The 23,663-nt window shown below is 37.9% G+C and overlaps 2 protein-coding genes across 2 annotated transcripts in view; one reads left to right on the top strand and one right to left on the bottom strand.

The window, feature by feature from the left end:
• jak2a (Janus kinase 2a) overlaps positions 1–12,852 on the bottom strand; it is a 29,067-nt gene extending 16,215 nt beyond the window's left edge. The window contains exons 1-4 of the mRNA XM_083929212.1: positions 12,385–12,852; positions 4,404–4,692; positions 301–424; positions 69–189 (exon numbers count right to left, since the gene is read on the bottom strand). Coding sequence (XP_083785338.1) covers positions 69–189; positions 301–424; positions 4,404–4,668 — 510 coding nt within the window. The 5' untranslated portion in view covers positions 4,669–4,692; positions 12,385–12,852. The remainder of the gene's footprint in view (positions 1–68; positions 190–300; positions 425–4,403; positions 4,693–12,384) is intronic.
• LOC310958966 (zinc finger and BTB domain-containing protein 6-like) lies at positions 12,788–18,794 on the top strand (the record flags this gene model as incomplete). The annotated part of the gene is made up of 3 exons (XM_083930129.1): positions 12,788–12,916; positions 17,059–17,370; positions 17,820–18,794. 3 exons carry the CDS (start codon positions 12,788–12,790, stop codon positions 18,792–18,794), a joined length of 1,416 nt encoding a protein of 471 aa, XP_083786255.1.
• Between the last annotated feature and the right edge of the window lie 4,869 nt (positions 18,795–23,663).

The raw sequence follows: 23,663 nt of genomic DNA, 5'->3' as shown, positions 1-23,663 counted from the left end.
AAATTACTATAAAGAGAAGAAAACAGCAGGTTTAACGATAATATTAGGTGCAAGTCATGAAAACTAACCTGAAAAAATAGGTATGCCATGACGCAGTCATCCATCACAGGGCTCTCCAGTCCCTTGGACATACCATAGCGATGGGCATACAATGAATTGCCACTGTTATACCAGCCAGGAAAATAGTATCTAAACAGAACGGAGAAGATCCAGTAAGAAAGGGAATAAAAGCATAAAACATACACGTGAAAAGTCAACTGATTAAAGAAATGAGGGTGGGAAACATACTAAAATATCTACCTGATTCTGAAGTGAAGGCTCTCACTGGCATGCAGGTTCACTTTAAAGATGTGATTAGGAGGGAACCATATCCTGTCACTTTCCCTCATCATGCAAAACAAGCTGCAGTACACTGGAGCAATCCCTGGAGAAGGGAAACAGAGCAAAAACAATCATCTTTTTACTCTACTCTAAGACAGCACAGACTGGTGAGTAGCATCACACTCGTAATTCAAATTAAGGAAGCCATCTGACATTTATTTTTGATACTCAAGTTTGAAATAAAGGACACATTTTTAGAGCTTTAGCAGCACATGTGTCTGATAAGCTGCAACTCAAGCTGGCCAATATTTAAACATGTCATGTCATTTTATGTTGTTTTGCATATGGCTGTATGAAAGTCTGTCGTGCCAAACTATTGGACTTCGTCAAACTCAGGCTTGTAAGTTATGTTGGAAGTTTTAGTATTTGCTTCGGCAAGATCTTTGTTTTTGTTTGCATTGGAAAATGTCTGTGCTGCACTTAGATGCATTTGTGGACATTGAGTGAGTGAGTTTTTTCTTCTTAAGGTTGTCATTTTGCAATTTTGTGGTGTGCTTTCATATAAGTTTTACCATGTTTCCAACCAAATTTAAAGTCTGGACCCTCTGAGAAACCAGTTAAATTTGTTCTAGCAAAATGTTTTATCAGTCAGGCCAAATAGGTCATTAGCAGACAAAACATGTTATCATAGAGCAGGAAGCACTCGCGAGAGGGAAGCAATGGCATGGGGGTGTGCTAGAGGAAGTATGCTCAACCACAGAGTCAAAGTATGAAGAAGCTTGATCTATAAGCAAGTCCTCCCTTGTCTTATTTATTATGTATATATTACATATTAACATACTTCATACCATTTCATTCAGATATCTATAGGTTGGACAAAATAACAGAACACTTATCACTAACCTATTAAACAGTTTTGCCATCTTTGCCTTCTAAAGAGCAGAATTTTCTTCTTATTGTGCAGAAAACTTACTTTGTGAGGACAAAAAATCTTAGGATATCAGGTCTGATTGCTGGATTGCCGCTCCTTGTGTTAGCAGTTGACTTTGATAGTTCGACTACCCTTGCACAGCTAACTGAAACTTTATCCTACTAAATGTAGTGTGAAAATTAAACAGATAGACATAGCACAGCACATCCCTCACATGGTTGTTTTTTGACTGTAGTTATATCATGAAAGGGAGGATAGATGACAGTTAAAGGGCAGGTAGCAGTGCAGTCTGAAGAACCGATAAACAAGAGAACAAAGGATTTTAAAAATAAAGAAAAGCAAGAACAGTGGAAGGTGAAAAGGAGAGAGAGGAGGAAGTTGTTTGTTATCAGCTCAAGAGGGAATGGACCGAGAAAGTGTGGAAGAGAGAGATAGAGCTAAGGCGGGGAGGAAAACTGAAACAACAGTCCACAACTTCCTGATTTGTGCTTGCTATTAGGAGAAATAAAAGCCAGTAGTTCTTGATTGGCTCTCATAGCACAAACGACTATCTCATACTTATAAAGAGATACAATTTGGTTTGACCTGGATGACAGATGATGAATCTAAACCAAGCACATCATGTCTCAGAGCCTTAAAACTGCGCTGCAACTAGATGGAGGTTGGCTTAAATATGTTTCCCCATTGTATTGAAGTGAACAAAAAAAGCTTCTCTATGGATATTCAGTTTTGGGCCAACAATGTCAATGCTCCTTGTCATCAAGTATCTTAACTCCAGTAAAGGGATAAACAACATTCTTCCAAAAGATATGACCTCATTTGGTGTGGAGGGGGAAGTACATTATTGAATCTATTTTTTCCACATGAAGATAAATGCTCAGTTGAAAAAAAAAAAGAGAATTTTCCCACGAGTGTAATGAAAAATGTTTTCCTCATTAATAGCTAACAGATAATTCAGCCTTTCACAGCTTGTAAAAGGACAATTGCACAAATTCAGTTTTGCCTTAAGATACAGTCACATTACACTTACACTACTACATACATTATATTCACTTTTTTTTCTGTTCACTTCAATTGTATCCCGTATGAAGGACGGATTCAATTATGTGTTTCCTGCTTATATTATATCACTAATCTTTATTTGTAAATGTTGAATGGAAACATAGTGTGTCCTCACATTGACTCTCTACCCCTCGCTGCAAAGATGGCAGCATGTATGAAATACATCTGTTTCACTATGTCCATTTTTTATGGTCCAGTCAGTCTAGATTGCATATGGAAAGTGTAAGGCCTTGACCCACTTCAAATAGGAAGTGTACAACATAAACAAAAGCAGAACTTCAAAAACTTGCACAAACAACCAGATATGTGGCAATATGAGGCTGGTTTAAGGTTTTATATATATGACACTGGTGAATCAACCTAGCCTTTCCGTCAAGGTCCGTTCTCTCAACTTGATCCAATTGTACTTGAGATTTTGACTCCGCCTCATTTCCTCTAACCAAAAAAGGGCATTGATGTGACGTTGGGGGGAGGGAGATATGTCCATCTGGTTGAAGTATCTAACTGACGTATACAGAATTAGCAACATTAGCAACACGTTACTACGTAGATAAACAGGAGTGGGAGTCAATGTTGAGATTGCTTTTAGGGACCGGGAGTCATTTTTTTAAATTTCCTGTGTCTGTAGCGGAGATTACACCGGCTCCGCGAGTCAAGTACAGGCAGCCAGCATTTATGATATATGATTTAAACTGATATTCAACACAGTACCATGCCCATAGACTGTAAAACACCTACCCTCACGGCCCGAATCCTCCCGGTGCTCCAGATTAGCATCTAGAGTGTGTTCCATCGATAGCAGGCTGCATTGCGAGTCATTGTGCAAGTGTGGCTATTTAATTAGCATAGCAAAGCTAACATGTTGTGTTCCTAAACCATCTGTTGGTACAGTCCATTGAAGAGCAAACCATCTTGTCACTTATAGTAACACCACCACCAGTGGCTAGCTGTCACTCAAGATGCCACACCACTAAATATTCATGAACTTTAACTTCCAATAAAATAAAAATTAGCCTGGTACAAAAAAATCCAACCCCCTTCAGTGATATGACCTAAACATACAGACTGGGATGTTTTTTTTGTACCATTTGTACCTTAAATAGGTTTAATTATGCTGTGAAAAACAACCTGTTTAACATGAGGGTCAATGAGAAAATGCTCTATTGTGCAAACTACTCCTAGTGGCCACTCTGAGAGCTGCAGTTTTCAGCACTTCCTTATTGGGTCAAGCAGGAAGTCGCTGTGGTGGGGGCTTGATCGTAACCCTATTAAACAGAAGACTATAATTTTTTTTACACAACTATATTTTTATTCTCTTAATTTTCCCCTCTGTTTTCTGATACACTGGAGAACAAAATTATTAACACTTTATTCTGAAATATTGTTATTTTTTATTGTTGATTAAAGTAAAATAAATATTTTTATTATTGCTGTACTAGCATTAGAGAACAGTAACCACTGTGTCAGAAGAGAAGATTTAAACAATGTTTTCTATAGGGCTATAGGATTAAAAAAATCTAAAGAAAGTGTAGAGGCCTTTGCTTTTTTAAACCCCATAGAGAATCTCTGCAAAATCTTTGGCAACAAAGTACTGGCTAAGAAACCCACTACAGTTACTGAACTGTGGAAGAGGCTGCAAGAAGAATGGAACAATATCAAACCACAGCAGTGTGAGAAACTATTGATGCCCTGTTGGCGCAGATGTGCTGAAGTCATTCAGTCATTTTTGAATCCGATAGCCATAAGAAAACATTGTTTAAATCTTCTCTTCTTACACAGTGGTTGCTGTTCTCTAATTTTGCTCACTGTTTTTTTCCACAAAATAAAGGTTTTTGTACCTTGGTTATTTAAAACATGCATTACAACATACTAGTACAGCAGTGTTATAGCCACAGTGGATATTCTATCAAATTCTGAACAATAAAAAATAACAATATTTCAGAATAAATCAAGTATTAATACTTTGTTTTCTAATTTTGATCTCCAGTGTATATGTTACATTTCTTCTCATCATGTTAATCCCATATTAACAACAATAAAACTTTTGTGTGTGGGCAGACATCAAAAGTGAAATTCCCTTGTGACTCACCACATGCTTTCGCTGCACTGATGCACAGTTCCTCTGCCACGTACTCCCCAGGTGGAAACGTGAGTGCATTTTTTGAACCATTTTCTGAACCGCCTCCTCTTCCATCCTTCCCCAGGTAGTAAAGGTGGACAGTGAGGCAGGTGGCATCTGTGTCGTGCTTGGGGTCTGGTCCAGTGGCTGGGTCGAGGTCAGGGAGGAGGCCATTAAGATGTGCTGTAGGACCAGGGATGGGTGAGTCCATGTCTGTCAGCAAAACACAGGCCATGTGCTTCCTAAAGCAAACATCCACCTGTCAGGGGACAAAGGAATAAGACGGGAAAAAACACAGGTAAGAATAAAACTGAGTAGAAAAGTTAAGATTACACTGTAGTTCTGGAGGGAAGTAATTGTGAGTGAAGCTAAAAGTGTTTTGCTACATGTACTGCCAGCAATGGCTTTTTGACTTACCTTACAAACGTGTTAACATACTGTATCTATTAGAAGATTAAATCTATTAGAAAAAGTGACTTTAAATTGTTTTCTTCATTGAGTGTTACAGAATTTACTGCATCTGAGAAAACTATTATAAATGAATCAATTCATCAGCAAGTCAAGCCACTGTCAGTAATAAAAAGTGAGAATGATATCCTTTAAAGTCTTGTGGAGGATAGTGTTAGGGGAGAAACAGGCATTTTTTTCTCATCTAATATAGATTTCTGTATGACAAATAAAGTGTCTCAGAAGACACATTATTTAATTCCGACCGTCTGAAAAGAAAAATAGTTTGATCAGAATACAATGTAAACACTTCAGTTACAGTAAAATTTCTCATTTGAAGATCAATTTAATTCCTTTCAAAAGAGCCGGGTTAAAGCTTTCATCATCACATTTAAAGGATGGAATTTTGTCGCTTAATCACAATATCTTAATCGTCACTTTTGTTTATATGCTCTGAATATTCAAATAAGGATTCCTAAATCAATTGTATTCAGTAAAATAAAAAACGCAGAAATAGAGGGTGAGTAAGATGACAAAAACGTTTAAATATAGCTGCAAGGCAAGCCCTCAAAGTATCCCAAAGGGAAAGGGGGAAAAAGCTCTGCTGAAGAATACATGGAGCTTGGAAGTAGAGACTGAAATAAGATAGATACTTTCCCAAAAATTAGTCACATTATATAGGATTAGATAAAGTAATCGATTGCCTCTGCTCCCAAGATAAGGTAAGGTTTGTAGTCAGCATTGTTGTGTCTATCTTGGCAGAAGCAGAGAGGGGGAAACTTCTGTGGAAGCTGAAGGAGAGCATTGTCTGACAGCAAGCTAAAGCGGGGAAAATATTTTAAATATGGCGTACATTTACATTGAAATGGATTTTTTTAGGTGTGTCCTTTTTTGCCCCTGTTCAAAGCAGTACATTGTTAAGCTTCCGTGTTGGGACTCCTGTCTGCTTCTCCAAACTGGTGGCGTGCTAACCGTCATCAACTATAGGTAATACACCGACTATCGATAAGTTCCGCATACAACAACACCTTAAGAGTGTTGCTTTTGCGTGATTCTGTGGAGAAACTCAGTAAAATCAGCTAATTAAATGGTGGGCAAATTATGAGTGTTAGACGACTAAGAATTTCCTTGATCGCAGAAAGCCCTACTGTAAAGCTTAGAAAAGAACAGCACATTTATCCTTGGTCTGTGCACTATAATTTGTACTCAACCTGCACTTTTCTTGACAGAGCAGTGGTTAAATTAAAGATGCTGTTGTATCCCTCTCTATAACCATCAACTGTTGAGCAGATGAGATGAGCATTACTTAACTTCAATTATGGTTACTTATCAGAACACATAATCACTTTGTCACAAGACCACAGTGCAGTGGCATTGCTATACATTTTCAATATGGTTTGACTCTCAGACCATTTATGAACATGCCGATCGTTCAATTCTAATTTAGTTTTTATATCATTTGGATCCTTATGTCAGCAGGTAAGTTAGAACATTATTGATGCTACATAAAAAAAAGTGTCAACACATGCTTAAAAGAGCCTTGTTGGGCTCATTTTCAGGTTCCTATTTCTATTCTGGGTTACTAGAATATCTTGTGTTCAGACTTAATCAGCATTTCTATCAAGTCTTCTGCATCTGTGCTCTCACTATTTACGTACCATCTTTTATTGCAGCCGGGAATGAGTGAAAGTCAAATGAGTATAGCTGCACTTTTTACTCTGAAAAATCACCAGTAAAGTATTTTAAACAAAAACTGCAAAATCGAACATGTCCCATGCAGCAGAAATGTGATCGGAACACTGCAGCAATGTGCCTGGAGCAGATGACCATTTAAAGCTCACTGACTTGACTTGACATAAGCCTGAGCTGAGTGCAGAAAAAACCTGTTGGAAACTCAGTGCGAAGAACAGTCAGAAATCTAAAATTTACATACATTTACCTAATTATTAAAGCTTTAGACACAATTAATATGAACATACAACACTGTAACATTATATATATTAAGACATAAAATAAGGAAAAGCATAATAGGTCAATTTTAAGAACACAAAAAAACACTGCTCTCCAACTTTCTATCAGTGTGTTTACCCACCCAAAACGTTTATCATGTAGCAGACAGGCAGAGAGCTGGACCAGTTCCTTGCTGCGTCTTATCTGGGCCCCGGTGCTTTTTTAGGTCAGAGTTATCAGCTCGGACACATTTTGCACTTTATGGCTGCTCTGCTTGCATGCTTGCCGCTGATGCCACCTCTTTTATTTTGCACTTACCAACCACCTGCTAGGTTTCCTTGAAAATTTGAATCAAATTCTAAAAGTAATCGATTACTTAATATAGTTTAATATCATTTGAAAACTATATTATTTGCTGCAATTTAAGTGCTGCCCAGTGGCTTTTTTCAGCTGACAAGTAAAATTTCTGCTGTGAAATTACAATAAACAACAAAAACCAACTAGTCTTGAATAGTTACAGTATATTTGCACTGAGCGGTATAAACATTGCACTAATTATCTATAAATATATATGTCAGAATATTGTCTTTCAATTCTCCAACAGGGTAGCTGAGCATAAGTCAGACTTTCTCATTTTAGAGATAAACAGTAAACCAATGATAAGAGGCAAGGCATAGGCAATGCAATAACAGAATCACATTCTATTACAGTCCCTAGTTTGACAGTTTGTCAGTCCATCTGCAGTTTTTGACATTGCATTAAAGACTCCTCCGCTCTTATTGGTTAGTTTCCTATGGCATGGTGGAATCTTGCAGATGCCATTAGAAGCACTATAGAAGGAGGCAAGAGAACTTACTTTTTTCACAGATTATTGGTCTTGTGTAGAACTGTCAGGATAAAGTGACAGTTTGAGCAAATATGACAAGCTAAAAAAGGAAACCGATGTAAAGAGGACAACCGTAGGCTGGAAAAGTTTGCCAAAACATTTGTTTTACCATGGCATATCTTCACTGAGCAAACGGTACAAAAAAATCTTGAGTCTAAAGTTCATATTGGCCTCTGCGTTTATGCTCAATCACTTCCCTTATACTGATGCAACACTGTAGTTGTTTCAGTGGGTTTACGCTTCCTTAAAAACATAGCCAGCCAGTGCCCTTACTTTCTGTAATGGAGGTCTGATATTGAACAGTACGGTAGTAAATGTTACTTTCTTTTGCAGAACAGTAGTAAAAACCTACTACTGCACAATGTATTATGTCTCTGCTCTGTACTCTTTATTCATTATTCAGTTTCCTCTTCGTGAAACCCTCTTTCATTTTTACTTTTCAATTATTACAGGTAACATTTGCCTGAGGAATTCCACATAGTGTCCCACAGTTTAAGCGACCATCTGTAGCTTAATCAATATTCTTTTACTCTATTACCTATTTCTGAAATTAAGTGTTTTCAGAAAGAGTCCTTTTTTAGCATTTTACTGTTCTCATTTTACAGCTAATGGGTACACTACAATGTGTTTCCAAAAACACTTTATGAGAGACTGATTAGACTGATTAGACTGACTAGTTTTGCAGTTTAAACCTCAACCGTACCACTAAACAGAAAACTCAAGCACTAAATAATGAATAAGTTGTGTCCTGATATCCAAGCTGATACCATGGTCTGACTAAAGCGGAAGCTAGCGGCCTAGTTGCAGACCATAAGCTTGTGGAGCTCTGCAAGTGGGCTGCTCAGGGTCCGAGTCCATCCATCTGCCCACAGGGCTCCACTAGACGCCCAGACGCCCCCAGATCCTCAGGAATGGAGAGCTGGTTCCAGTTGAGAAACAGTAACAAATTGGAATTGTGTGCCTCTGAGTTTATCATTCCTTTTATCGAGGCCGGCATGTTTTTCTGACAGTTGTACGCAGCAAAACATTGACATAGAACTCATACTGTGCTGCAAGAAGGAGTCATGGTGGAGAGGAAGAAACTGCACAAAGTGTGGCTTCATTACACAACTCAAGATGATAACTGTGCAGCTTGTTATGTCTGTAAAATAATAATGTCAAGTGACACTGTTCCTTATCAGCATATGACGCAAGCATCAGCATTTAAATTAGTTTGATTACATTGTTTTTCTAATGGAATGTCCTAACTGTCCACAAGTGATGTGCGCCAATTTGAGCTGCTTTTGCATCATTTCTAGTGGTGGGAATTATGAGCTCTTTGATGGGAGCTGGATCTCATGGCTCAAATTGTTTCTGGAGTGGGACTTTTTTTTTCAACTTTTTCAACCAGAGTTGGCGATTGTTGGAACAGTGGAAAGACTAACAAAGATGGGTTTGGTGACTTTTTTGTCACCAAACCCAGATTGTGTGTCTGTCCAGTTGAATGAAGTGTGTTTTTTTTATTATGATTGACAAACTAAAATTACAGTTTTTGTCAATGGAGTCTGGTGGCTTTGGGGCGAGCAAATAACCGCTGTTTCTTTTCACATCTTACTCTCTTAATCAAGGATTTATTTCAACTGAACCAGAGTGTCTGGTTGTTGGAACAGTAGAAAGACTGACTAAAATTGGCTTGGCGGGTTTTATTTTGTTCCTGTCCATTTTGAATGCAGTGTGTTTTTATGAGTCTTGATTCAGTGAACGAGAGACTCTTGGATGTTATGTATGGTTGTTTTTTCTGTTTAGGTGTAAACACATTTCATTTGACATTTGGTAAGTTTATCTTATTTATTTACCTACGTACTGAACTAAAAAAGCTAAGAGGGCTTCATTGTGAACTTGCTGCTCGCGCATGTAGGCACAGCTGGTGTTGGTGCCAAGTATTGCATACCTGCCGAGAATCACATCCACCTCACAAGCAGTAACAATCGTGTAGCAAGAATAATTTCGGACAAATAATGCATTCACCCCTAACACTTTTACTTGCCAAAAAGTGCATCCACTGCATAGGCAGCAAGGAAATGCTACTACTCCCGAGTCTAATAAAACATTGATGACTCTAAATGTTTAAAACTATAAACTTTAGAACATTTATCATAATTCATGAACCTGACAAAGAAGATGGTACTGTTTTTAAACAGTACTTTGCCTTGAAAATCATTAGTTTGCACTTTAGGATGCAATTCTCGGCAGGGATGCATAACTTGGCACAAGACCTACACGGCTCTGCCAGCAAGAGAGATACGCTTCTTCTGTCTATATAGCACACACTTGAGAAGGTATTTCTTCAGTTTACATTTACCATCAGCACTGATTGGACATCCACATTAAAGGTTTCCTGTAAAAAAAAATCCCATTACATCATCAACAAAATGTATAGAACAGACCACAGTCACTTTCATGTCATGAAGTGAGATAGGGAGCATGCAGACGTTTCCTTTCCCTGCAGCATAGCACTGTACTGTATGTGTAGTGCCTGTGTGAATGTTTTTGTGCTGGCTCTTGTTTAAAAGACCAGAGGCACTATGTTTAAAAGATATCCAAAAAAAAACAGCATTATGGAAAAGATTTTAGTAAAAGGGATCCTCTTCTAAACAAAAACAAAAAAAAAACATTAAGTTACTAACTGAAATGTTCTGGCAGGGATTTTTAGCCACCCATGATGAAGTCAGCTTCTTTCAAATCTAAATGAATCAAGGCTCCAGGAAACACGGAGCAATGTCACATTTCATTTAATCACCCACACCACACTGTGGGATGTTTTCATTCTTTTAGGTTCAGATCTAGTGGCAAGTATCTTTAAGATCTGCTGCTAATAAGATTGCATTGAACATCATGTTGAAAAAAAATGTTACATGGAAAAATGTGCAGCTGTAACTTTGCTGTTCTGTTTGCTCTCTATTTCAGCAGTTGACAGTACAGTTTTTGTGACCTGGATTAAACTTGCAAGAATAATGTACTTTCCCCATTACTGTCTATATGTCTGTCACTGATAATGTTCTTCCAGTAAAGACCTAAACAAAAATGCTAAATCGGCTCAAGTGCTTTGACAAGAACCATAATGAATCAACACTGCCTACTTAAAATGAAAACATCAAACAAAAACAGGAACATATGTACTTGGTTTTTTTTTTTAAAACATCAAAACATCTACACAACAGTACACTTTGTATAGCATGTGTAACCCTAAATACAACACTCAATATAGCCTTGTGTGATAAATGTTAAGTTAATACTATATCTGCTTCCTCTGTTCTTACCATGGTAAACAGTCAATTCAAGAATCTATATTAGTAATGTTGGTTGAAGATGACTCACATTCAAAATAACACTGTGTCCATTGTCAAAACTAGAGAACAGAGCCAACATTGTCATTATGAAGCTTGAACTGGAAAATTACTTGACTGCTCTTAAGAGAATTAACTAGCCTGGCTTGTAAAATGAATTATCTCAGATAAGCATCTATAAATCATGTGGAAGTAACATCAACAGTCTACTGTAAATTTACACTCATTTACCAGTTTATTTGCTGCACTTAATTGTTTTAATAGAACAGTCCTGCAATAAATCCTCCCTATATGAAGGTTATAATGCTCAGGGTTTTTGTTCAAACTGGTTTAAAGAGGTGTTGATAAATGAATGACGGAATCCCCTTTTTTGCACCATATGAACAAACTCCAGACCTCATCACTTCAGGTGTTTATCCAACTTGTGTTTCATTATACAGAGGAGCATAATGCTAGCATATTGCATTATACCCATAAGTACAATGCATATTCCATTATACTTATGCCTATAATGCTAGACTACTTCATTTTAGTAAGGGGTATAATGTGATACAGTTCCACATCATCAAAACTGTAGCTTCCAAAGTAAGCATGAGTTTGAATCAACACCTCACCTATCAAAAACATTTTGGATTTAGACTATGGGACATTATATTGATCAACAATGGCTTATCAAACAAATACAAGTATCAGCATAACAAGACATTGCAGTACCCAAATGCCACAGATGTGTTTGAGGTCATTTAGTTACATTGTCATAACATAGTTTGTCCTCTTAGTAGCCTAATCAGGAAACTGATGATTATTTAATAATAATGACTGTTATTATTATTGTTTTTGGTATGTTTTAAATAAATAAATACTGTAATGATTTCAGTATCAGCCCTTAAAAATTCAATATTGTAATAGAAACCCTCCAAAGACGGTAGCATTTATTGCAGGGCTGTTGCATGAGAATAATAACTCTACACTGACTTCACACAGGTGTGTCTAATAAAATATATACACCTACATTATAGTGAAATATCACACCAGCTATTGAGCAGGTCAATATTTCACATCTCAGATAGGATGATCAATTTATGAATCTTGTTCAAAACTTTCTTATTTATTGAACTGTCAACCACATAAACAAAAGTAAATTATACATGGTATACACAAACTTTAGCTCTATCACAGACCAGCTGATTCAACATAAGTATTAACTCATACTTGCTAAGCTAACTGTAACTGGTGTTCGTTTGCACAAACTTCAACACACACACACACACACACACACACACACACACACACACACACACACACACACACACACACACACACACACACACACACAACTTACTCTGTTTATCTTCAGTGGCTGCTTGAGTTTTCCTGACTCAAACGCGGGTCGTCCCGTCTTGGAAGTCCTTCACAGTGTTACCAGGGCAACGTTACCGTACGGGGTCGCGGCGATAGCTAGCTAAAACCACACAGACTCTAATGGCTTACGTTAGCTGTCAACAGAAGTACTTAGTTATGTTTGCTCCGTTAACTGCCATTCCGTCGGTCTTCACATCTTTGCCTGGACTATGTTCATTTCACTCGGTAACTCTCCCCGAGTTCATTGTTGCTCGCCCGACATGCCGCTTGGCTTTATGCGGAAAACGCAACTCTTAACGTCGCCCTGACTCACCCTCCTATATATCTGCCCATCACGTCTTCTCATAATGACTCGATGATAGTACTACACTGTCTGTGAGAGGATGAGGATGATGATGATGGTGGTGGTGGTAGTGAGGGCGGAGCAGGATGCCTGCAAACGGTTTGACCCGCTGACGACTCAAGTCTCGAGTTCTTCCGTGTTTGACGGTACGGAAGCATCTTCTTCTCTAGTATGGTGAGAGTCCACTTTCAGTTCCACAGCGGAAACAGTCAACGGGCTCGCCTGTGCTGGAATGTGTGTTTCCTCAAGTAGCCCGCCCCATGGTCACTCATAATGTTTCTTAACCCTCCTGTTTTCCTTAGGGTTCATTTGACCCCATTTAATGTGTAACATCTCTAAATAACGACATCTTTTTTTGTTTTTTTTGCTTTATATTTATGACTTTTCCTAATTTTATTGGGACAACTCAACAAAAAACAAAAATTGGCATGATTATATATTTTTTTATTGTTCTTATCGTACATGTACTTGTCACATCCGTGTTCCTTTGGGTCAATTTGATAATCTGGGTGATTTAATCATTATTATTACTATTATTGTCTATTTTACAATTCAAATATTATATGAGGTCAAATTCATGCTGCTGTCCTTGATAACGGCCGTTGCTTTCATTCCAGATATTACAAATAACACAAAATAGCACTTAAAATAACAGACTTCCTTTAAAACACACAGACAGAAATCCCTCCATGCAATTTAACATCAGTAATATATTTCATTTTGTTAAATAAATACATAAAGTACCCGACTTTACTTAAGTCACAAATTGATTATGATCATTTCCACATGTTTAAACTGCTACGGTCAAATTGACCCCTAGAATAAATTGTGTTCGTAAAAATTTGAGGGCAACAGGAGGGTTAAAGGACGTAATATGTTACTATGACAATAGTATTTTACTGGGGACATTTGTCATTCATAGGCAAAGAGTATTAGATCCTCTTAATACATTTCATCTTTTTTTGGTGGAATTTAAGTCACTTCTCAAATCCCTTTCCATTGTAGATCATTTTTACAAGTTACAGATGTATAGACTGTTCCAATAATGTATTTGATACATTCCTTGAACTCATATTGGGCCTTTTATTTTATCCTCAATTTATTCTAATTGTATAAAGAATTTATCCCTTTTGTGGTGTGATTTACTGTGTATTATATTTCAATTTGTCGATTTGTGTTGTATGTATGTTTGTCTTGTATATACTTAATGTGAGTTTTTCTTCTCTCTGAAATTGTGTATTTGTATGTCTGACTATGATTGTACATTTTGATGAATAAAAACAAACTTAAGTAGCCCATTGAAATATTGTCATGAATTGTTTTCTGTGCCCCCTGTTGTGAGTGTTGTTGTTATTGTTTATTTTTGTTTGTTTTTTATACTTCATTTATTATTTAATTATATATTGTTTAGCTATGTTTTTTACTTTTATTATTTGCACACTGTGGTCTTGAATAAATATCTATTTTTGCTGATTGTCTGCTTGTTCTTATTCTAAGTTAAAAAAAATACTCAAGTAGCTTACTGTAGACATGCCTGTACATGAGTACAATTTTAAGGTACTTGTACTCACTAGCCTATAGTGAGTAGCCTACTTCCATTTGTGCTGCAGTAGTTCTTAATGTAACTTTTTACCTCACTACCTTTTCTTTTTTGACACTTACTTTCAGGGTGTGATTATACACAGTAACCATTTAGATGTAAACCACCAGCAACAACATTACTAGCACTAGTAGACTCATAATAATAATAATGCAATAACAGTCAAAATTATAGGCTTTCACCTACAGGAGCCATTCTGCATAATGTGTCGACCTATTATACTTATATCAGTGCCCACTTCTTGCTGATATTAAAAGGTAGGTCTTCAATTTTGAAAATAGGACTTTTACTTGGGGTATTTTGATGCATTGCTACTAAATATTTCCTCCACCACTGTACTAAGCGTGATGTATAAGGGAGAAATAACATGTTAAGGCTATATAATAACAGTTAATAGTTATGAATAGCCGTAAAAAAAACCAACTATAACTGTCTTGACAGGTATCACTGAATATAACATGAACAGGATTTCTAAAATAAACTTCTTTCTATATCTTTTCCAAGTAAAATGATTATTGACTGATTTATTTTATTTTTCTATAGATTTTCCCCCAAAATGGTTTGCATTAAAAACTCCAAATTGTGAAATGGCACACAGGTCCAAGATATCATTTGCTATGATAGCCATTAACAGAGATCGGGTGTGATTGTGTAATCATGGGGTTATCATGGTGGTGTGACTGGCAGACTCGTAACCTCATCACATAACTCATTTGTCCTAAATTTTGCTGGACTGAAATACCTGGATGAACAGTCTCCTATTTTTTGTAGACAGATAATATTTCTGATAAGGCAAATAGTAGTCATTCACCTTTTGGCAGGAAAACTGCTATAACTACGTATTCTTAAAACAGATAACAGTATGTGTTTGGACATGTTAGAACAGTTCAGAAGTTCAAAACCCAAATCCTCTAAAAACTATTGGCAAAGCTCCAAATAGCATGGCAGCCCTAAGTTTATTGTCCTTACATGCTTTCTCCTTTGGATTAAATCAATAAATGTATAATTTGTATGCAACGGCAGGTTTGTTTGTGTGACAGTGTTCAACATTTAGAGTTGTTCCTCATTCTTGGCGAACAGAAAATGCTGTTATTGTAGATTAGACTCAACATATCTTTGTTTTCAGGAGGTACCTGTGGACCACTGACCTCAGTCTCATCTCCACAGCATTGGGACTGATTGTGCATAATGAAGACTGGAAAGTGTATTTCACAATTCACCAAAGATATTTCACATTTTCAAGACTTGAGATCTTCACATGAAATACAGTGTGAAAACAGGCTTCCAACAAGGCCCAGAAAGGAATAATAAGAACCTGGCTGCAGCACGAGGGTCATCCATATAAAGGAAGTCACGTAACATCAACAGCAGGGAGAGATATCAATAGATTTATTTTTTCATTTCTTGGTACAGTTAGAACTATTGTTTTCTGTCTTACATGTCATGTTTGTTTACTCTTCTTTGTTTCTTTGCAAAAAGGGAACTGGTTTGTATGCATAACTCTGAATGTAAATGTCAGTTGTACTGTATGTCCCTACAAAACTTAAAAAACATCAACATTGTTTTCCATTTCTTTGCAAACTTAAAATAGTTTACTAACAAAATTTGAAGTCAGGGGGAGTTTGGGGCCATTCCCATCATCAATGGTTTGTCTTTAATCTTTATTTGACACAATAAAAGACATTTAAAATTTGATTTTGAATATACCTAATGATAACTGATGGAAAGTTTGTATAATCTGAGCTTTGTTGCTAACTAGCTTGTTTAATGTTCATGTCAATTTGAATGTTATGAAGTACATTCATATTCAAATTTGTCTAATTTATAATAGTTCAATTACTATGCAAGATCATGAACAGTGTAACTTAAATCATTTGTAATGGCTAGCTTCTGAGACACACGAAAGTTTAACATGCACAGCATGGCTCAAAGTATGTGGACACCTGAATTTTCAATTTATGTGACAGTTTTGGAAAAAAAAGGAGAGACTACTTACATTTGGCACCTACTGTCAGCTAATAAAACATAATTCACTTTCATTATCAATTCCGTGTGTTGTCCCCAAAGAAAACGCAAATACTTGCACACTGAGTGAAGGACTTTATTTGGTAGAAATTCTGGTGAAGTAACGGTACTGAAGAGGTTAATTAGCTCACAAGCTCCTGCGCAACAAACACACATACACACACACACACACACACACACACACACACACACACACACACACACACTGATGGCTACATTTAAGATCCTCAGCAGAAAGCCTGAGGAAACTAGGATACCCGTTGCTTTGCGGCTGAACGAGCATCTCATCCTTCTTACATGTGTGCCCCATAAATGTCTCTTTTTCTGTCAATAATTGAATCTATCAGGCGAATAGAGACTCACCGTACTCTCACTGCACTGGATCCATCATCACCGGAAATAAAAGGTGGGGCCATGTGTGTTCTCTCTATCTCGTATTTTAGTGACAGTGGTGCATAGATTTTGCTTAATTGCAGACCAAAACTATCCCATGATAATGAGTATAGGTTGTGTGGATGGGGGATTTTGGCTCTAAATCACTGGGTCTTATGTATGTAGTTTCACCAGCTTTTATCACACTTAAAAAATGCACTTACACTGTTGTGCTACTGTAGAAGTAATAGAAAAGCTTCTCTGTATTCAACGTCTAACAAACTGTGCACCAAATGTTCTTTTTAACTCCACAGACCATGCTGAGCTCCTATGACAACCTACAGTTTTGTTTCCCCACCTATGGTGACTCTATCCTCAGCAAAATCAACACTCTAAGAGAGGAGCAGCGCTTCTGCGACATCACACTCCTCCTTGGGGGGCAACAAGATGCCGCCGTCCAGCCGCTACACTTCCACGGTCACAGAGCGGTGCTTGCAGCATCCTCAGACTACTTACGCGACCAATTCCTGCTCCACGAAGGCAAGGTCGAGCTAAGCGTGGGTGTTGCGTCCAGTGTGGAGATTGGCAAGAGACTTCTCCTTTCCTGCTACACCGGCCTCTTGGAGGTGCAGTATAATCTACTGCTTCTCTGAATATATATATATATATATATATATATATATATATATATATATATACACACACATAATACAGATATACAGTAAAAACAGAGCGATTCATCTAACTTAACTGTTTTACAGTAGGTTTCCTCTTGTACTGTGCAATCAAGATGGCATCACTGACAAAATAGAGTGCCAGACAACATCAAGAGTAACAGTACCAAATCAGAATTAAGGAACAAACATACAACAACATAGAGTGGGTGTAACAATATATATGATATGAAAGTTAAAGATGACTGAGGCAATTGTACTCACTGGTTGTAGTTCTGGTTTTTGTATGTGTATTAAGTGTACACATGGAAGTTTGGTTTGAATCTTGTAGCTGTTGTTTTTGTTATTAATTATTTATTCACTCACTCTCTTCCTTGGTTTCCATTAAAATATAACTTTAGGTCCCTCTGAAAGAGCTGGTGAGCTACCTGACTGCAGCCAGTGCACTCCAGATGAGTCAGGTGGTGGAGAAGTGTGCCCAGGCCATCTCCCAGTACCTCAGTCCAGAACTGGCTTTCTTGAAACTGGAGAGACACTCAGATGAGAAGAAACTCAAGCAGCCAGACAGCAACTTGCCAAGTACATGCTTAAAAAATCGTCAGGAAAGGGATTCGGCCCAGCCCAGCAGCCAGGAAGCAAGTACCGAGGAAGGAGGGGCGGTTGTGATTAAGTCCAAGTCGTGGTTCAGCCAAGGTACCAAGATGGCTAGTAAAGGAATCAGGAAGGTCAGAGATGATAGGAGGGTGGTTATAGCATTATCTGAAGATGCAGCATCCTGGTTTGATACCATGGAGTTAGAGGAAGGTGGAGACATCCAGTCTGTTCACAAAAACAAGCCATCCTATCAAGTTCACAATGTAACAGGTGTCCCGAGATGTAAGTTACACCCTCCTGCAGCTGTCCGAGATCATATATCATCCACAACCAGAGGAAGTTCTGCCCAACAAAAACATTTGGCAGACAGTTCCCCGAACCAAGATGAAGAAGGAGAGGAAGAACGAAGAGGAGAGGAAGAAATGCTCTTTCCGGCAGCTCACCTGCAAGAATGTGGAGAGGTGATGGACTTCAATCTGCTAAACAGCCATTGGTCTGGAGATGAGCTGACAGATTATCCAGACAGCGTATTGATCCGGAGGCCATACCTGTGCAGGAAGTGTGACAGAGTCTTCCAGCACCTGGAGAGCTATGTGGGCCACCTCAAGGAGCACAGGCAGTACTTGTGTTTGGTTTGTGGGAAAGGCTTTTCCCAGAGGACTTACCTAACCCGCCACATACGCGTTCACACTGGGGTCAAGCCTTTTCGATGCCCACTGTGCCACAAGACTTTTTCCCAGAAGGGCACGCTGCAGGACCACTTCAGCCTGCACACGGGATAAACCCCATGCATATAAATCCTATGCTGTGCATTTCACACACAAGCAAGGCCTCTGGCGCCACCTGAAGGACATTCATGGTAAGGACATTTGTGGTAAGAGTAGCCTGCAAAACATGCTCGAGGAGCCTGTGCACTCACAAAGAAGTAGTTTTAGTATAATGCAGTTCAATATTATTTTTGGCAACATGTCAAATAAGGCGCCAGAAAAATAATAAGCTAATATGACACAGATTATCCTGACTTGTAGAGATAAAGATAATGTATTTCAGTAAAATATACATATATATTATTTTGCATGACATTGATTTGCAATGTGATTAGGCATGTAAATGACATGCATGCTAATTGCTAGTTTAATACGGCATTTTTATGTTTTTTATTTATCTTGATTTTATACATTAGCATGCATACATAAACATAAGCATGATAACGTGCAAGTTAAAGATAACTGAGTTGACTTTACTCAGTGGTTGTAGATCTGTTCTTGCATGTTTTTAAAGGGTAAGTTAGGCATTGTGTACCTTTCTTTTATTATTAAGTAGTTACATCTGGCTAATGGAAAGAATTAAGGGTCCTTCTGTCACTTCTGCAACGTTTTCCTGGTATATTAATACATTGAATTAAGTCCTGTAGCATGCAATGTACAAATGTCTTCATGCTATATTTATATAGAGAGCCTATAGCTATAATAGGGCTGCCTCCTAGTCAATTAGTCGACTAATCGGTTGTTGTGTTCTTAGCCAACTCATTTTCTCAGTCAAGGTTTTTTTTCAAGAAGTCATTTTTTAATGCTTCTCTTCACACTGAATGAATTATTTTCAAGGTACTTCTGAGCACATCTCTAGCAAACACACAATTTTAAGTGGTGCTTATGCTTGGTTCTTTGTAGAGAAAATCAGTTTTTCAGATCTATGGATTTAACCAACTAATCAATTAGTCGACAATATTGTGTTAGTGTTAGACAGCCCTAATATCATACGCCATGTATAAAAGCAAAAGCAATCTCATATAGGGTTGGGCTGTTTCCAACACCTTTGAGAGTGCTCCTGCATTTTATAGTGTGTAGAACTTAGTGTGTGTCTCTCTTCCCTCTACAACCAACCAGATTAATAAAATAACATTAGCCAGAAGCAAATTATAAGAGATAGAATTGTATGAGACTGAACATTTTATAATACAGTGAACATGTGAAAACTGCTGTAATTAAAATTCTGAAAGAAACCTGTTTACTCAAAAAAAAAATGAAATAAGATGTCTTTATAGTTTTAAAAGACCATTCCTTGGCTTGTTTGCTAGATAGACTGAATACTGTTTGAATTAAAGTCAGGCTGGGGTTCACAGACAGCCATTGCTTCTCCATTTGACCCGACTGAAGTTGTGCACAGCTCACTGAGCATTACGTTCTAAGTGAGTGGGTTCTCCCGCATGGCTGAGAGGGTTTCTATGCTCTCTTGCGCCATTCTTTCCTTTCACATCACCCAGAAATGTAATCGTCACTCAACTCAGTGAACGGAACAGTAGTGGTTGCCCTCCTCGGGGCATCCAAGGACATTTATCAAAGATATACTAAAATGTGTATTTTCCCTTGCATTAAACTAGACCTTCCTCATAACAGTACACTTATAATAATAATAATTAATATTGTGAGCAAACATTCAACCAACTTTCTCATTTGTGAACCTAAGTCATTCTTTGTATAATGAAATGTACACAAAATATTGAATTTGACATGGTCCATGTGCACACATACACGCTAATGTGGCATTTGGGATACCGCCATTATCAATGAGATACTAAGTGGTTTAAAATATGAGGAGGATGAAAGCAATGGGGAAGATGGAGGAGTAGTACAGAGAAAAGGATGAAAAGTATAATTAAGTTATTGAGAAGAAGAGTTTCCTTTGTTCTTATTATAATTCAGTAGGCATGCATGTACATGACTGTACCAAAGGTAGCAAGATGTTAACATGAGCAACAAGGAAGGAGCATAAAGGAGCAGCACCTGCTCCTCCCACATAACCACAGCTGAGATACTCTTGAGCAAGGCCCTCAACCCCCAACTGCTCCTGGAGAGCTGGAGAGCTGCTCAGTGGCCAACCGATCAGACTGTGGTTATACAGGTGTAAATGTGTGTAACTCTGAGGCTTTACTGAAAAGTATGGCATTGCCCTCAGCAGAGCTACCTTTGATAAATAAAGCTTAAAACATTAAAGTGAAATGGGCTTTTGTTTGATATTTTTCTGAAGCTAAAAAGCAGAACTAATCTTCTTTCACCAAGTGGGATATTCTGCAAGAAAAACATGCAAACTCTTTTCAGCTCAACTAAAGAAACAAACAAGTCTACTAGCAGCTCTTAGAGGCGGAATGAGGCACAGTGGTGCTTTTGAGATAAACGCTAACATGAACTTATAATGCCAACATTTGCTAATGAACAAACGTAAAGTAAAATACGTAATTAGAAAGACTACAAACCTCAAAGTCAGCCCCAAAGCTACGGTGTCTGTGATTTCTCTGATTTCTTTACCTGATGTAATGAGCAAAGGGTCTTGCTCATTCGTCCCCTTCCCGGCTGATAAGAAACGCTATTTTATAAAAACACATCAGGTGAAACGATGTTACATGTTTTGTGGAACATAAGTTATCTAGTAAGCTAGTGAGCGAGCAGAGCAAACATTGTGTGAGACGAACGATAGTTCACAGAGTGGTTTCACACAACACTAACAACAAACTGTAACCTTCTTGACCTGCAAATGTATCTTTTAAATTGACAAACAGAATTTAATTTGTGGCTCAATTCAAACAGGATCACCATTCACTACTATATAATACACTGTATTTTTCTCAGAAACTTTGGAAGAGAAGGGATTTCACCTCTCTTGTTTAAAAACATACAAAGCAGAACTGCTGTGGAAGTTGCCGTGTTTATAGTGTTTATATTACACACATAAAGTGCATGTGACAGACTGCAGTCATTGACATTGTAATGTTTGCTTTGCTTTGCTGTAAAACAAACTCAAATGCATCACTCACTAAATCGAGTGATTTAAAGCTGCAATTTAGAAAACCCTATCCTCCTTTAAAGGCTTTAAATGACTTGGAATGAGCACACACTTTGAAGTTACTGCTTGCAGTCGTCAAATTGTTCCACTAATTATTTCCTCTTGCACACACAGAGATGTGAAGGAGGGATACACTTGTTTCCTCTTTTGTTTTTCATTGAATGGGGTTTCACTGGTGCAAGAGTCTCAAAACTGGGGCACGGTGTTGATTGTGTTATCTAAATTAAATGTTAAACATTAATGTACGCTTTTCCTGCATGATGATATGATGATGATTTAGCTTGCCATTATGTATCACATGCTAAATTGTAACCACATTAAGTCCTCACAGCAGGTCAGCGTGGAGACAGTCTGAGTTATTACTACAGTGTGGTACAATTCTAAGCCTATGTGGCTAATGAGCCCTTTTAAATACTGTTGAGATGCCAGACTAAGTCAATTATAATGTACAGGATGAGGCTATCCAACTAATAAGATTGGCCTCAGTAGGCCACATTCATCAACATTAACCACTAGGCTACAGTATAAAAAGGCTCTCTCAATTTGAAATATAAAAAAAGACATACAATACAAAAAAGATGTTGAAAAAGACTGACTTCTGTAACAGCCTAACAACAACAACAACAACAACAACAACAACAACAACAACAACAACAACAACAACAACAGTATTTTAAGATAATTAAACATATTTTGTGTTATTTAAGCCGTTGCAAAGAGTTAGAGCTGATGACACACATGCATTTATTTATTTTTATTTACTCTGTTTATTTTCGCAGGGACAGTGCATATTAATAAACGCTGCTGTATGCCAGAATTAGCCACAAGACTCTTCTTCATATCTAATCCCATCTGGCCAGTTGTGAAATTGGTAGCAAAACAGGTTTAAAACAATAGTCATTGTGTTATAATATCAGTTACAGTGAAAGGAAAACACAGTCAGACAAAAGCAAAACACAGATGTGTCAAACAATAAAAAACTGACATGGGCAACAATAAAAGCAGAGTTTGCCTGTTCAACAAAGCAAGACAAATGCAGAACATCAACAGTTTGGTATAAACAGACGTAAGAAAAGACAGATTTAAGCAACAGGACATCAGTATAGACCAAGGAACAGGGCAGTTCAGCAGCATACCATTTGTGTAGTGACAGACATTTGCCAAATGATAAACCCAGTGCTGACAGATTTGGTGGCTTGTTCCATTCATTTGCTGCTTTAATTGAAAATGCAGATTGTCTGAGTGCAGATTTTCTTATCATAACTTTATGTGAGAGTAAACATTGTAAATAATGGGGAAGATAAACTGAGTTCGGATACGTTTTTTCTTCCACACGCGAGTGTGTGTGTGTGTGTGTGTGTGTGTGTGTGTGTGTGTGTGTGTGTGTGTGTGTGTGTGTGTGTGTGAACTTCCTCTTGACAGGCGCACTTGTCAAAGCGCATCCTCTGCCGGTCTGTTCCTTTAAAACCAGACAGCCCACGCCTCGAAAAGCGGCTTGTTCCGGCTTGCCACTTTACATCTTTTTATCCTTGCTCACAACATTAAAATAGTGCCCCACGCCGCTCCTCCGACAATCACGCACAACCATTTTTGTCTAACAGTCGGAGGGTTAACAAAACCGCGTCTGGAGCAGAGTATGCGGGATGCGTGTAGCGGTGCAGCAGCTCTTCGCCTGTGCAGCCCGATGGTGAGGCGCAGTTCAGGCACCATCACCGGCGGAGCGATACCACCATCTCTCCTCAGCCCCAGTTTGACAAACCGGGAGTGTGTGCCTCTCTGTACCTGAGAGAACGTGTTCGTCATGTACTATC

This window comes from Echiichthys vipera, assembly GCF_963691815.1.
Source record: "Echiichthys vipera genome assembly, chromosome: 16".
Lineage (NCBI taxonomy): Eukaryota > Metazoa > Chordata > Actinopteri > Perciformes > Trachinidae > Echiichthys > Echiichthys vipera.
This window is presented reverse-complemented; position numbering and strand designations above follow the sequence as displayed.